This window comes from Osmia bicornis, chromosome 4 (genome assembly GCF_907164935.1).
Source record: "Osmia bicornis bicornis chromosome 4, iOsmBic2.1, whole genome shotgun sequence".
Classification (NCBI taxonomy): domain Eukaryota; kingdom Metazoa; phylum Arthropoda; class Insecta; order Hymenoptera; family Megachilidae; genus Osmia; species Osmia bicornis.
The window spans coordinates 10,082,638-10,098,204 of NC_060219.1; the positions used below are offsets into that span (position 1 = coordinate 10,082,638).

Consider the following 15,567-nt stretch of genomic DNA (forward strand, 5'->3'; position numbering starts at 1 on the left):
GTTCCTCCTATGGTTACACTCGAATCGATCCAAATATGGATTCAATCAGCCCGACTCGGTTCGAGACCGATAGGACAATTTTAGTTGACTTTTTGGCCCGCTTCGGGCCAATTGAAACGAGCCGCCTTTACTTTCATCCGTGTTTGGCATTGCAGTTCCTGCCACGATAATTGTACCGCGTTTAAATCTTGATTTTCAATTTCATATTACATTCCTCGCTTTTCAAATTCGACTGATTTTTCCCGTTCAAAGAAATCGAGTCTAAAGAAGTTCCCAGCCGTATCCTCCTCGTTTTATGGAAGAAACGTCAAAGAAATAAATCGCTGCGTCCCCGTTTATCACTCGACGGTCTGCCTTCTAAACACGAAAACACCAACATTACCGTTGACAGGCAAAAATGTCATCGGTACATCAAATTACATCCTCGCTTTCATCCTGTTCGCCACTCGAAGCCCAGGGTGGTCGCCGTGATTTATCGCAAACAAGAAGACTATCCCGCATCCCGTTTACGTAATCCGGTGAACAGAGAAGCGTAAAACTCGCTCCAGTTTTACTCGCTCCTCTCTGTTCAACGAGTCGATCTCCTTGGACCCTATGGAAAGAGATAAAAGGATAACTCGTGGTGCACGTTGAAGGCTCAGGGGTGGTCCGTTTGCGCTCGTCATCGCGGCTGTCGATGACAACCAGTCATTGGCCGAAGAATAATTAAGGTTGGAAGTTGAACGATAGCAAGGAGAAGGCATTCAAATTGCAGGGATCGACGGAAGCGTGAGTATACCTCGACTCTGTTTATCAGCTAGCTACTCTATATGTACATACCCTGATGGATAACGTAATAAATTTACAAGGTGTTGGAGTGTAATTTTGAAGCTGATTAAAATTCAAATTTCATTCGTATTTGTGTAGGAGAGACGAAGCTTTCCTGGCATTTGGACTTGGGATTAATTCCGATTTATCACCGATCACCGGTAAGTGTACGAAAAATATCAGTTTTTTCCTGTGATTAGTCAAAGTATAGCGGGAAATAAAAGGGGAGGCGATAGAGAACACAAAGTGTCCCCGTATCGAAAAGCAGCCAAGAATAATACGGAATGCTGCCAGGACTGGCAAGGATAAATTGCGTTGGAATTTAATTGGCTGCGCGTGCCGTATGCCTCTATTCAGTTGCAGCCTCTGTTTACCTTCTTCTAATGCAGAGCGAGTAGCAAACACGCTTGTTTAACGACCCGTCCTTCTCTGGCATTTACGTTGCATTCCCAATAATTCACCCTGCCTTTTCAATGGATGACAACGAGCACTTGCGCGCAACTGACTCGTTGAAGAATTTCAAGAAGCTGATGCCATTATCGCTGGCTAATGAAGCGTTCTAACCACGGCTTGCCTTGCTAAAATTCTTTTCCAGACGTTTCGTTTCGATACGGAATCCTGCCGGTACTCGTCAAAGAGTTTACTTGCGCTATCACTGGATTTGTTAACCAGTAGCTAAAATTGCTGTCTAAAATGTTCGGTACCTTTCTGTGACCAGTGCAAATGGTCTTGACACGTGACGTCGCGTTAGAAAAAAGAAAGAAACGTTTCGACGACCGACTGAATCGCGTTACCCTACTTACAATTATTTTACAGTCGATCGACTGTTACAGGGTATATAAGGAAGGTAGGATTGAATGCATCCTGGCTGACACGGTCGAATAGACTCAATCAAAGCGTACACCGACCGGTTGGAAGTTAATTCAACGTTATGGCTGACCGTTTGTCATACGCGATCGAACGAATCTTACAATGTTAGTTGGAGATCGTTGCGTTCTCTCGAGTCGAACAGAAACCATCAAGCCAGTCGATCGAGAACATCGAGTGGGTGGTCCCGTTCGGTGAACGCCATTTTATTTATCTACGGTTCGATTCGCAAACGAATTCACGCCATTTATCCTCTTCAACACCCCTGACATTCGACATTTTTACTCAGTCTCCTTTTTTCTTCAATTACTTTTTATTTATCCCAAATTTAGACGCTGTTTTATCATTCCCACTATTCATATTTAAAATTCGTCGTCGATACCGGCTTAAATCGTTTTACGGCTTCTTTCATTTTCCATCAATTCTGGTGGAACTGAATGTATGTACACTTCGTTGACCCTTTACTTTTCTCTCCCGACGAGTTGAAATTCAATCTTCTGCTGTTGAACTTTCGATAATGGTGACGTAAGAAGAAAAGACACCCTATCCCCAGTTTCGGTGTTAGGGATTCGATAAGTAAATAGCATTAGGCTACCTTTGTTACCACGAGCCTATAAGAAAATTTACTCTTCCAAAAATAACTCGTCCTTCGGAGAGGATCCTTCGAACCAGTGATTACATTAGGACCCGAATTTACCCCAAACTTTTTACCTCTTCAATATTGAACGTAGATACTTTTTATCGTAATAAAAAGAAATATTATACGACGTATTAACAGAATTTTTCCTCTTTCATTTTTTAAGCCAAAGAAAGGAAAGCAATTGTAATCGCGTTGTTACGCTTCTAAACGTCTGTACGTATACTTAGAAACGTAGTGACAAAGAGCTTTCTCTGGCAAAGGGTACAAATAGCACAGCCATTTTCAACGGATCGTAACAATATACGGCTGATCCTTGTATATCGGCTATTGTATTCCACGCAATCATTGCACACGCTATCGCAACGGCACGATGCGCTTTGAAACGAATACCTTTCAATTTCATTGTGACTCTGCTCGAAACCCCTCGCGACGCGACGCGTTTACTATCGCTTGTTCTCTTTTATCAACCCCATAAGGTAAATCCTCTGGCAACGCGACCTTTCGTTTCTAATATTCTCATAAAAATTTCATTTTCTGCGACAAAGTTTTCAACGTTTTATTAAACGATCGTTGAATATACGAGTTTACTTATCAGTGTACATGACGTAACGTTCGTTCTGAAAATATTCCCACGCATCGTGAACGATCTTCGATGATAAATGAACAGAGGAAAAGGAAAAAAGAAGAGGAAACTCTAAGAAGTAAAAGAAGATCTGAAATACAATGGAGATAAATCTCTGCGAAGTGGAAAAGCAAAAAATGGGCGAGAACTCGTGGAAGAAGTAACTTTCTAGAGAGACAAGATGGGTCATTATCTGGAAGAATCGTAGAGAATAAAGAGTGAAATAAGAAAATGGTTAATCTATTTCGATCTATTGCCTCCATTTATTAACATTTACGTTTGAATCGGTAAAAAGTTTCTCGAATAAATTCGACGTTTCAAAAATAACGCTGAGTAACGTAGAACGTAAATCAACAAAAAAGATTTGAATACTTTACGTGGACGTTCGAGTAATTTCGCGGTAAACCAGAGGAAAAGTTTTTCTCGCTAATGCGACGTTTACTTGCAAGTCATATTTATTCTAAAAACGCCGCGTTTCGATCGCATAATCGCACGGCTACGATTAATTCTGTTGCAACAGGTATTTACCTGACTCGGCTCCATTGCAAAGAAAATTGAACCGTGTATATTTTTATCGAATAACATTCTTTGTAATCGTTTAAAACGCGTGAAAATAACAAAATCAATCACGTTCGTCGCGATATAGCGGAACGGTACTTCCAGCGCTCGCCACCAGATGGATCATCCGTGCATACTTTCTCGCGAGTACTCGTCAAGCTAACCATCCACACGTACGAGATAAATCACGCAACGTCAAAATCTAAAATATCACCTTCCTTTTTGTCGGTAATATTTATTGAAAAACGTGACCCGTGGTGCATTGAAATTTATTTAGTAAATGAAAGAAGCGCATGCTCGGTGAGGAACGAGCACAAATAAAGATAGGGCCAGGTGGAAGAAAAAAGAAAAAAAGAATGAAATTCTCGACAGACTCGAGATTTATGAACACGCAATGCTTGTAACGAGCAAAACGAATTATAAAGGTAAAGACAAACAAGAATAAAATTTCAGAGCAAAGAGAAAACATACATATGTACATACGGCGTGCAAATAAACGTTTGCCGATATACGTACGAGGATCGAGGCAAGCCCGACAGGGGAACAAAACAAAGTCGACAGCGAAGCACGAAGACGGCGGTAAAAGGTAAAAAGAATTTTCGCAATACACACGAAACGTACCTTACGTGTAATAAATATATTGGTGAACAAAGTAGCAGGAACGGAATAACAAGGACGACAGGCGTCAAAGCAAGAAGGAAAGAAGCAGAGTGATGTTATCTCGTGGAAGGGAAAGGGCGAAAGCTTGAATATAAGAAAAGGATAGTAGCTGGGTGAAAGAAGGAGCGGTAAGAAGTAAAGGGAGAGAGAATTCCATGGGTTGCACGGGGACCAAAGACGAAAGAGCGAGCCGCGATGGTTGTGGCAAACCGATGCTCTGGGAGAGGGCAAAAGAGGTAGTAAAAGAGGGAGATAGAAAGAAGCGAACAAGAGACGGAGAGGATAAAAAGAGCAACGACGTGTAAGATAGAGGAGGCAAGATCAAGAATCACGCGAGAGGAAGAAGAAAATTGTGAAGAGGAAGAAAGAGAGGGCGATAAAAGGGAAGGGAGAGAGTGGAGAACAGAAAACGGGTCCACGACTGGGTGGAGGAACTAGTCTTACCTAGTAGATTGCCCTGTCTCGGTCCGTGCTTTTGCGGCCGTCAAGGTAGAGGAGGGAACCTCCGACTTCTCCTCGGAGCGTAATCGAACCGGAGGAGGCGAAAAAGAGAGGCGAGATCGAGCGCCTACCGAACGCGCATACACGCACAACACTGTCCAACAAATTTTCACTTTTAAATCTTTCTATCCTATCGTAACTAGGATCTTTGTTCAGGGTGGGCCCAGGTCCCTTAATTTTACCGAACGGTTCCTGTTTCTCGATTTCTAATTCATACGAAGATATAAGAAATCACTGTTCAGGAAATCATTTTGCGGAGGCTAGGCCTAAGTTTCATTCCTGATATCATTGTATTAGGAAAGAAAATACGTGTTGGACAGTGTAACGTAGACGTAGGATAGGTATGGACAGAAGTATCGGCGGGCACAGACGGGCGTGTAGACGGGCGCAGGGGCAGCTGATCGAGAGGGAACGGGACGGAGAATCGTACAGGGACACGGAGAGGAGGATCGTGTACGTAGCGTCGGAAGAGTGTAGCAGACCGCTAGTGTTGTGACGGCGATCGTGCCCACGACTTCTCTGCCGGACTGTGTTCCGTCATTTCTGTTTCCCCTTCTCTCTATCTATCTATCTATCTGTCTCTTTTTCCCTCGATCCATTCTTTCGCACCCCTTTTCACACTCTCGATCTCTACCCTCTTCTCTTACCTTTCCATTCCTTTTCCCTTTTTTTTATACTTTTGTTTCCCTACTTCCATTCTTCTATCCCTACCCCCTCGCCCTCTTCGTCTGTTGACTCGCCCTCTCCATAGCCGGAGCGTACCGGGACCACCCTCCCTCGAAGAGTCGTATCGACACTTCCGGCGAAAAGTGAGTCGTTAACCGGTGCGGAGAACGGCGGAAAAGAAGGAGGAAAAGGAGGTGTTTCGCATCGGGATTGTGTGACGCATCCGCGAGATCGTTTGTGCGGAGAAGGTGCGCGCAGGTGTTTCGGAATAGTGTGACAAGACGGCGGCAACCACGTGTCTTTGGCGACGGAACCGACGGCTCGCGGTAGGTACTTGCGAATACTGATAAATAAATTGCGGGTATTAAAGAAAAAATGTTGGAAATTAATTTTTCAACGCATCGCCACGATTTCCTATTTCAAAGCTTTGAAAATATCGAGGCTTTCAGAGGTACCGAACGATCTTGAGGTACTTGAAACATTTATGCATCTGGAATCTATTCGGAATATTTATAGCGATATGCTTTTAGCATACAAGCAGTAAAATTTGAATGATAATCGAGTAAAATATTATAACTAGAGAAGCTGTTGTTTCGTTACAAAGAAACAAATACCAAAGGAAACAACAGCATCGGCTTATCGCAAACTCTTCCTCTATAATTAAGTTCCCGCAGCGGTACTTTGCCTAACTATTCAAACCGGAAGTCCCTTTTCAATCTTCACAACGAGAACGTTTTCCTAACCGAATACCTCGGTAAAACCGTTGTTTACAATTTTCAGGAAGTTGCTCCTTCAGTTTAACTTTCGAGCAAACTTACTCGAAGAAATTCTAGAATTTCGTATCTCCACCTTACTTATCGAACAACCTTACGTAAAGCGCTTTATAACTAGCGTTTTCTAATCGTTTTTCCGTCAAATGGAAAATTTATTGTGTATACCCAATAATTGCAACGTTCATCGATAATTGATCGATCAGTTGCAGAGGGGCTCGCTTCACGCTCCTTTTCGTGATCCTCCGGTAACGAGGTAATCTGCGTGCTAATTATTTAATGAGCAAACAACAAACAAGCGGCGGCCGACGGCAGTTGCTTTCCATGGAATTAAACCGTTGTACAAGTAGGTCGAACCTGTACAAAGGACGCCCATGATTCTACTGAAAATTTAACGAATTCCCGAAAAATTCTTCACTTTCTAGTGAAATGAAATAATGAAATAAATTTTCAAATAATTAATTTCGTTAGGATTATAACGAATGAAAAAGGCGAAGATGTAATTGCGCGATTTTCTCAGAAGTTTCATAGCAGTCGTCGTAATAACGACCTATAACGATCGTCCCATAAGTGTATCGAGCGTAAATTAACTCTCGGTACAGGCATTCTATTAACGATGTCTCAAACGAATCTCGAACGCCTGGTTATTTACGGCACGTCGAACGTGAAATAGTTGTTAGAAAGACACTTAAACCTTTGTCCGTAAACGACGATACACTGATTCCGTGATTGCTCGTAAACTTATTCGAGGATCGATGCTCAACTACTCGCGACACCCTCGATCATTCGCGAAAATTTATGGTGATGGCTCGCGTTGCTCTCTGAATCAATAATACGATCATAATCCTCGCGAGTTTAATTTAAATTCCATTCGAAACGATGACCCTTGGCTTTTCGTTTAATTTATCCTGAAAAGGTGTTTTTTCTAAACCCTTCGAAGTCAATCGACACGAAGCAGAAGAATTCTAACGAAATTGTTGAAGACGTTTTTCCAGGGGATAGAGAAATCGTAGCTCGAGGAAACAGATCACATATGACACACGACTCGGACGCTTTAACGAGCAATAGGAAGCGTCCACTGCGGAAGAACGATCGCGAGAGAAAATTACAGCCGACGACCTGTACGTTCTGTACACTTTCCGAGCCGTTCACGCGAACGTGCACGCGTTTTACCTCGAATCTTGGGCGTTAATTGGAGTACGGTAGCTTCCGTGAAAAGTTTCTTGCGAGCCAGCTGCAGCCGAGCAACGTGCAAGCATCCAGAGAAGTTTCATTCCACTCTGGATGCTTTCGACGATTTTTCAGATAATTAATGGAACCGTGAAACGCGGCAAATTTTAGAGGCCAAACCGTGATAAAAATTATTTAAAACGTTTGATAAGAAAGATAGTTTCGAATCAGTCTGAGGATGAAAGAAGAAGGTGGTACAAAATGGCTATTTTTTTTTTCTGAAAAGCCAATATAAATCTGGATTTCACGCACGTTTCAGAAAGATTCATCGTCGTCACGCGTAGACGGTTGAAGCCCTTCGAATAGGCGCGGCATCCCCGAAGAAAAGGGGCGTCACGGCATTCCAGGGTCGAACGATGTCAGCGAGTGGTCGTGATTAATTTGAAAACGTGCATAACCTTTCTGTTCTACTTCGATCCATCACCCCGGGAAACAATGAGTTGCGCGGCGTGGTAGCGGCGCCTCTCGACCGATGCACACCCTTTGTGGCTGCATAACTCCTATAAATCATCTATGAATATTTACCTGACAATCTGGTCACCTCGGTCCTCGCGATCGAGACCGAACCCCTCCGCTTCACCCATCCTCCCTTGTTACAATTCTCGAAACATACCGTTTAACAAGTAAACGAAAAGCACTATTTTTACGCTTGAACTTTAGACGGACACGTGCGATGTTTATTAAATGTTTAACGAGATATCCAAGGTAAAGTGAAAATTTCATCACATCTATAAATTCGAAGCGATTATCAGTCGGTCGCTAATAAGGTTGTTGAAAATTGTACGGAAACTACCGGATACCGCGGTCGATCGTGATTTATTCGCGAATTTAGCGAAGAACAGGAGATCACGAGGCGGAAACGAGGTAAAACGCGAAAAGCGACGCGTTGAGAAACGAGGTTTCACGGTAAAATGGGAGAGCCAAGAAGCAGGCTTGCATACGAATAAGTTGATCAAGCCCTGCTGAAAGGGGGATTATAAAGCACGGAACCGCGATTGTGTAGCCTGACACCGAGTGACTTCATTATCATTGCCCGAAGCAGTCGGAGCCTCTGTGACTTGTGCATCCTCTTCTTACGTTTCATCGATATTAATTAAAGCTCCGCATTCATCTTCGCCGGGCATCTTTATTATGCTTGGAGAAACGACGCGAACATCGGACGTTGGTGAATGCAAATAAGATCGAGTGAAAAGGTACGCTTTCGTGAAGTACGTTGAAAAGGAGAAAGGAAATGTTGATGTCAAAATGAAGAAGCTTTCGTGCTGTTCAAGAACGAATTTATTGAAGTCTTAACGAGGATTATCTTAATCTGACGTTATTCAAGATGACCCGAATACGATATCTGACAATTTTTACCAGACACGTTCTCGTTGCAACCTTGTTGAACATTTTTAAATTAAAAAAAGGCTACGTGCAATCGCTAAAGAAAAAGAAAAAAAAAATCACACGTCTTTTGAGACATCCTATAGGTTCAACCAAAAAGTGTAATCGGCTTGCACAACATTCGACATAGGCGAGCTGTTTTTGTTGAAATTATTCTCGATCGTTGTCGAACCTGTCAATTAACCGCTATTAACATTACAGAATTAGTCGGAGGCGAACGTGGATACACGTTCGTGGGAGTAAATCCTGTTCGACCGAGTCGGTTGGTTGTTCCTTTCCGCTTTAGTCGCTTTCTCGTTCTCGTACCTTTTCCCTCCGGTACACGCATTTTCACACGCGCTTACCCACGCGTTCCTAACGTTTGCTCGAATGCATTTCCGGTGCCTCTCACTTCGTGCACCGTTTCCTCGCTGTCGTCTGCCCACGTGGATCTTTTTTCGACTGGACCCTTCGTAGACCCTCCGATTCTCTTCTAGCATCTCTTTATTGTTATCCATTGTACTCGGAGACCATTCAATTTCTCTATCTACCAAGCAGCTTCTGTGTACTCTAATCGTCTAACGGTGTGAATTATTTCTAATATCATTTTATGAGAAAAAGAATTTTCTCATCGTGCATGTATCGTTGATGTTTACAATAATTTCGCGATATTATAATGTTCGTTCGACTTCTGTGGCGTGTTACACGTGTGACAACTCTATTCGAATGACAGGAGATGCTTTTAAACCCCGCCTTTCTTATAAATATTCCACGGTCGCGTCTCATTCGAACCAGTCGTTTGTTCGCATTAACTTCGTCCGGCTTAGCGAACTAGCAAAGATTCGATTCGATTAAGACAAGCTACTCATTGATTAAACTCCGCTCCAGATGGTTTCAAGTGGTGTTATTATCGTTAAGGGAGTTCTCGATTATTCCAGAAAATCGTAAATCGTTTTACACGACTTTAAATCATATTTATATTCGCGCCATCAACGAGGTGAATCAACGTACGAGAAAACGAGATTTTACCTAATGATCGGTATTGGCTAACCGATCCGTATAATCGTTGCTCTGAAATTTGACCGAGATTCCCAAAAACGATTCGTTCGTATAAGTCAGAGTGTACGGTGAGATCCGACTATTCGGTGAGAAACTAGTGAGAAAGGGCCAGTACGGTTGTCAGATCCAATCATGGGGCTGGCCATGGACCGGCCAAATCCGATTACCATAACTACCAAGCGTTACTTGCCAGACCATGAAAATCTCGCGTAACAAGGTAGGTACCTTCGACCAAAAGCTGCTACAAAAGCATCCGTGAGATTTACCTTACGAAATTTCAAACTCGCCCACCGTAATGTACGAACCAAATCAGTTCAATTTGTTTAATGATGTTTCACGATCCACGAGATTAATATCTTAACTTGGCAATTTACTTTCTCACCTGTCCTGCACGAGACGTTTCATAAAATAACGCGAGAGTAATAGAAAAACTTTGAATAAGCGTTTATCCTGGCTGACCTAGTTCCAAACTTACAACCGTTCTGATATTGAATCGGTTATTTCTGCAACTCTGCTCTATGGATTGCATTTTCAAATCCATAATATTAATACAAATGCCCTGGACCAGCGGTGGCCCAGCTGGTGCGATTTGGCAAGACCAACATGAACTCTGATAAAACGGTTTGTTTCTATTTGTTGCAGGTGAAGCAGTGACAGTATAAAGGGCGGAAGCGTTTCGGTCCCATCGATCGACGCGTACATATTGCAAGGTGCATTTCCGGTCCGGCAGCAACCATGCGCTATTCATTGGTGCTTCAAGCGTTCATCGTCGTTGTGCACGTCGTACCCGAAGCTCGGCTTCATCGGCCATCGAACGTCAGGGGTGAGTTCGAAGATCATTGCTTGATTTTATAAATAAATAAATCACGAAATGGAACACCGGACGGTAGAAACGATTCACGCCTAGGGGTTGATTGATTTTCATTTTCATCCGTGGATCGTAAGCTGACACTATTCGTGCAGTTAAGTTAAGAGAACCGCCTTCGGCGCAAAGGCGAGGCTTCTGCTGTGTCGACGACTGGCCGTGACAAGTCCTCGAACAAAAGTAACTTGAGAAAGCTATCGGATAGGAAGCTATCAAATCAGCCTCTCTCTTTCTCTCTCCGTATGCTTTTGTCATTTTTCACCTGTTCCCGACACCGCGAATGGCATCACCTTTATCGAACGATTTACGGATACCTGATAGAAAATTGTTCCTCCATGGGATTGAAAACGCATCACCGGAGTAATAGAAATTCTTCCAGGACGTTTCTCTTTTCTTATACCGTGAAAATTAGATTAGATGCTTCTTTCGTGACATTTGAAAAGTTCATCTCGAAGTTATTTAATTTTTTCTTTTTTTAATTAATAAATTCCACAATGAAATGGAATTCGACATGGTTTCGCGACGCCATTTTTGCGCTAGCCGAGCGGAAGTATCGCGAGCCCTGCTGGCCTTTTCAATGTAGATTACTTTACACGGCTGGCGGCAGGCTCGTAAATATTTATTCGTTTTGTGGGCGATGTAACAATGCACGTAGCCGTGTCGAATTAGCGGTGTTGCGTTTCGAAATTAGCCTGTCATTAGAAGGCAATTATCTTGAGCGAAGAAAATTACTAGCCGACGGATGAGATGCGTTTACGCGGTGTTGTTCCTCGAATGCTTGCTTTCCTAGTTAACTGACACGTGTAATCCATCCAATTCGGTCAACGAACCGCATCCCATCACTTATTACAGAGTTATTAACTCTCTCTCGCGCTTAGATTATCGTAATAGACGAGCCGTTAGCGTAGAGTTTGCATCTCGTTCAGGTCGATGTTTCTACCTAATTTGAAACTTAATACCGTAAATTCCAACTACGACCACCTACGAGAGCTTGGAATTGTTTCGAGAAGCCAAGCTTTGATCAACACCGCTTTTGGTATGGTGGTCAGATGTGACCAACAAAAAATCTTTAAAGATTTAAAGATAAGAATAAATTTAGTAAGTCACGATCGACTCGTCCTTGCGGCTCACCGTTTCGCAGAAAGGCGCATAAATCAATGAAGCAAATTAAAAGCGATTCCATAATCCCCTCGTGTAAAGTAGACAAACTAGTCGAGCATCTTTCAACCTTCTTTTTTTTTCTTTCTTCTTTATTCGAGGAAGAAAAGCTTACATCGATGGGATGGCGCCAAACGTGCACAAAACCGACTGGTAAAAAAGGTACATCGGTGGGGGTGTGCAAAACCAACAAGAACGTCCGCCCATTCATGGTTCGAACCCGTTGAAAAATCACTGCTTCGTTTCGCTGAATAAGTGCGGGACCATTGGCGTGGGTGCCCGCGCGTGTACGCACACTTGTAGCGATTTCTATTATTTCTAATGTCCAGAGAGAAGAAAAAAGGATTTTTCATTTCTACAAGTTTATTTCTTGAAAGATAAATAAAGCGTTCGAAATGTAAAACCGATTCTTGGCAGTGGGAAGTTTTAATTTTCAAACTTCTCGAAACCGAGATGGTTCGAAAGTTTCGTAGGTTTCGAGATTCGCGGGAACTTCGAACTTCCTAAGCCGATATAAAATCTTAAGTTCATGAATTACACAGTTCCGTGAGGCAAGGTTTACGAACGAAGGATTCAAGATTTTCAAGGTACTACCGAATAGAAGTCGCTTTCTAAAGCTTCTGGAACTTGGTTGAAAAATAGTTTCAAGTTGATTCTCGACCCACGATGACTGTAAATTTTATTTTCTGAAGCAAAGTAAGAGGAAAGCGCGAAAGCAATTTTAACCGACGAAGACTGTCGGAAATTTCGTATATTTCGAAAAGATCCGACACGTTCAAGGTCGAAGTGGTTTCAACGCACAGGGAAGAATGACATGGCGGCTAAGTAGCCATGAATAGCGAGACGCACCTGTGCCTATGGTGCAGGCAACGCGCGATGTTCAACGAATGCAGTCACGCGGCCGGCCAGTGAAGCGTGGGCGGCTTCGTCAATAGACGGTACACGCTCGCTTTTCGTCTCTCCTTGTCTGTATCGAGCGGAACGCTTTCGCGGCATGAAAGAAAAGGCAAAGCAAGAAGGCGAGCCGCGCGTAGGAGGCGTCGTGCAAATCCGAAAACGCTGAAACTCGACTGCCGGCTCGCGTGGGCACCCGATGACGAAGCGTTATCTTTATTTTCATTCAGTAACACCGCCGCTCTCGACCGTCTGCCATTCTTGACGAGGACCGTTATGTAATGATCCTTTCCACGCGGATAATCGACTTATTGGGCAAGCCAGACTTTGTTTACGAAAGCCTGATTCTATTGAATTTTTCCAATTCTCGATAACGTAGCAACGCGTTGTCGAGTAGGTTGTGAATGAAATCGGTTCGAGATTCACGGGAAAGGAAGCGGAGGCCTGTGCGTTATTCGAAAGATTCGCACCTGCGGGGGCAGGACAGGAGGAAGACAGGAGTGGAGCGTGGGCTGTTTGCTCGTTCGATCAGCAATAACGAACGAAACCCACGCGAACGTGTCTCGAGAGTGGCGCAGGAGTGATCCTTTTCGAGAGATACCGTACTTCTCACCCACCATTCACGGCTTCTGCATGTGTGTCAACGCGTAGCGCCATCCCTTCTATTTTTGGATAGGGTTACTCCTAGCTGTCTTCGTTGCTCAAGTTTCAAAAACATTCGCGACATTTCCTGAACGATCGTGAAAGTAGCGCGCGACAAATCATCGCGAACGACAGAAGACAATCGATGCTGCATTTCTACACAATCGCGTTTATTTCTGACGTTCATCCCCAATGAGAGGATTAATGTCGTCCCCTTTGTCCCGGCGCGCCGCAGCAGCAGACAAGAGATACGGTAACGAGATGACCCGAGGGAAATCGTGCAATTCGTTGTCTACATTGTCTCCGAGAAACAGTGACGGCTGCTTTACACCGTTCGATAAGTGTCTGCGACGAAAGGCGAGCAGATTTCTCGGGTTTTGTTTGAGGTTTGTTCAAGAGTTTAATTGAATTAAACTTAAGGTTGCTTAGCTACCTTTATTCTTTCCTTCAAGCTGAATTGATATCGATGTTATTCAAGAGCAAACGCCAAGATAAACGTGAACCGAAATTTGTAGTACTTAGGGTGGAACACGGGAAACAGGATTCGCCTTATCGCAATAATCCTTGCACCTCGAATGCAAGGGACATTACGTTATTCCGACAGGGGGTGTTAACGCTTCACGTGAAGAATATCTGCAAGAGTTCTTGTCCTGTGAAAATGGTTAGCGAGATAAGAGCGGCACGGAGCGTTCCTGTAACGTACGAGTACCGGGACGTAAGTGTTGCTCGCGTAAATGGCCGGTTGTACGCGGGATTTATTACCCTGGCGAAAGATAGATGGGATCCGTGGCGAAGACAACGAAGCCACTTGCGCGCCACCCTCGCGATAACAATTCGTCAACCGGTCATCATAATTTACTACTATTCCTTGATAAGAAAGATACACGATCACCGGTGGGGGATGAAAGGGGCACTTACGGGACGCGGAGACGCGCTTAGATTTTACCCATGAATAGAACGGCAGGGACAAAATATTCATACATCAATTCTCCGTTGTAAGTCTTTTCTGTTTATTTATCGTTATTATACCCAGAAGCAAATTCATTGTTTTATCCCGACATTCATCAAATTGGCACATTGAACGCCGTCGATTGTAATGGTAGCACGCTGTCTGGCACAGTAGATACAGCCGTGCCTGGTAAGACAAACGTATTACGGCTGCCACGGTGAAACTGGGCATCTGTTCCGAGACACATTAATACGATCGTTTCAGTTTAGTACATGCCATTATTAGCATAACGCCAACACTATCCGAAATTCATCTTCTTTTTCTTATTAATTGCGCAAAGTCCGAGGCGCGGCAGATTGAATTGGAAACGGAAAAAAGGGAGTAAGGTTTTCGTTTCTAACGCGTTATTCGCATACTTTTGCGAGGCAATATAAATCGACTTTTTCCGAACGCGTGTTCCCATAAATCCATCAAAGCCGAAGTAGCCGCTTTTTCAAGTGTCATAGCCATTCAGCCGAGCGATCCTATCTGCGAAAATGCCTAAGATAATTAATGAAAAACGAACAAGCCAAGACAGTTTGAGATTGTACTTGTTCGACAGCGACCCACGTGGAACCTGGCAAACTTGCCTCGAAAAATCATTCCGCAATCGTATTCGATCGATTAGCATTCAGAGCCGCGTGTATATCGCGTTTTTTCAATAATTATTGTTATACACCGGAGCCGTTTAGGTTAATTGAAAATGAAATAAGTATATCTAAAAAGCCAATGAAATAAGCGACTTCCCTCGTGAAATTCTTCATCTAATCACTCCAGTGACAATTGAACGAGGCGAACGAACCAGCTGAGGCGTACACACACGTGTATTGTTACGTCGGGTTAAGAAAGGCGTGGACAATAATTAAGTTGTATCGCCATGATTAATCGTTGTCTCTGCTTGGCCTAGCTCTCTTCTAACCATACAGCTTCCAAGAATACCCAGAAAATTACTCGCTAGACTGAGTTCCATTCCCCGAGCACCAGTTGCTATTAAGCCCTTTATTACTGTTTCTCCTTCGAATCGTTAATCAATCCTTCTCGCTTAATTAATAAGATTAACCCTTTTCTTGCTACTGGCATTTGCGCGTAGAGTTGAAATATACAGACTGTCTCGGAAAAATTAGTACGAACGTAGTTCGTTGAATCAAGAGAATTGTACGCGTGCATCGCGTTTAATTGCGCCGACGGAACCTTGAGGCGTGATTCGTTTAATCGAAATCATCTGGTTCATCCGTAAAAGCGAATCCATCTGTTGCGTTGGAGAAATGAGCGCTGTTT

General features: G+C 43.4%; 1 protein-coding gene across 6 annotated transcripts in view; it reads left to right on the top strand.

Annotated features, from left to right (window-relative positions):
• The window catches only part of LOC114881106 (A disintegrin and metalloproteinase with thrombospondin motifs 7-like), a 43,462-nt gene that overhangs the window by 5,874 nt on the left and 22,021 nt on the right, over nt 1–15,567 (top strand). For 3 of the 6 annotated variants that reach the window (XM_029198554.2, XM_046285521.1, XM_029198975.2), the window contains 3 exons: nt 1–768; nt 907–968; nt 10,385–10,565. The exon at nt 1–768 is cut by the window's left edge. In XM_029198554.2, coding sequence (XP_029054387.1) covers nt 10,478–10,565 — 88 coding nt within the window. In that variant the 5' untranslated portion in view covers nt 1–768; nt 907–968; nt 10,385–10,477. Of the gene's footprint in view, nt 769–906; nt 969–4,811; nt 5,648–10,384; nt 10,566–15,567 lie in introns of those variants that run through there. The other 3 variants (XM_029199349.2, XM_029199537.2, XM_029199621.2) reach the window with 3 other exon arrangements.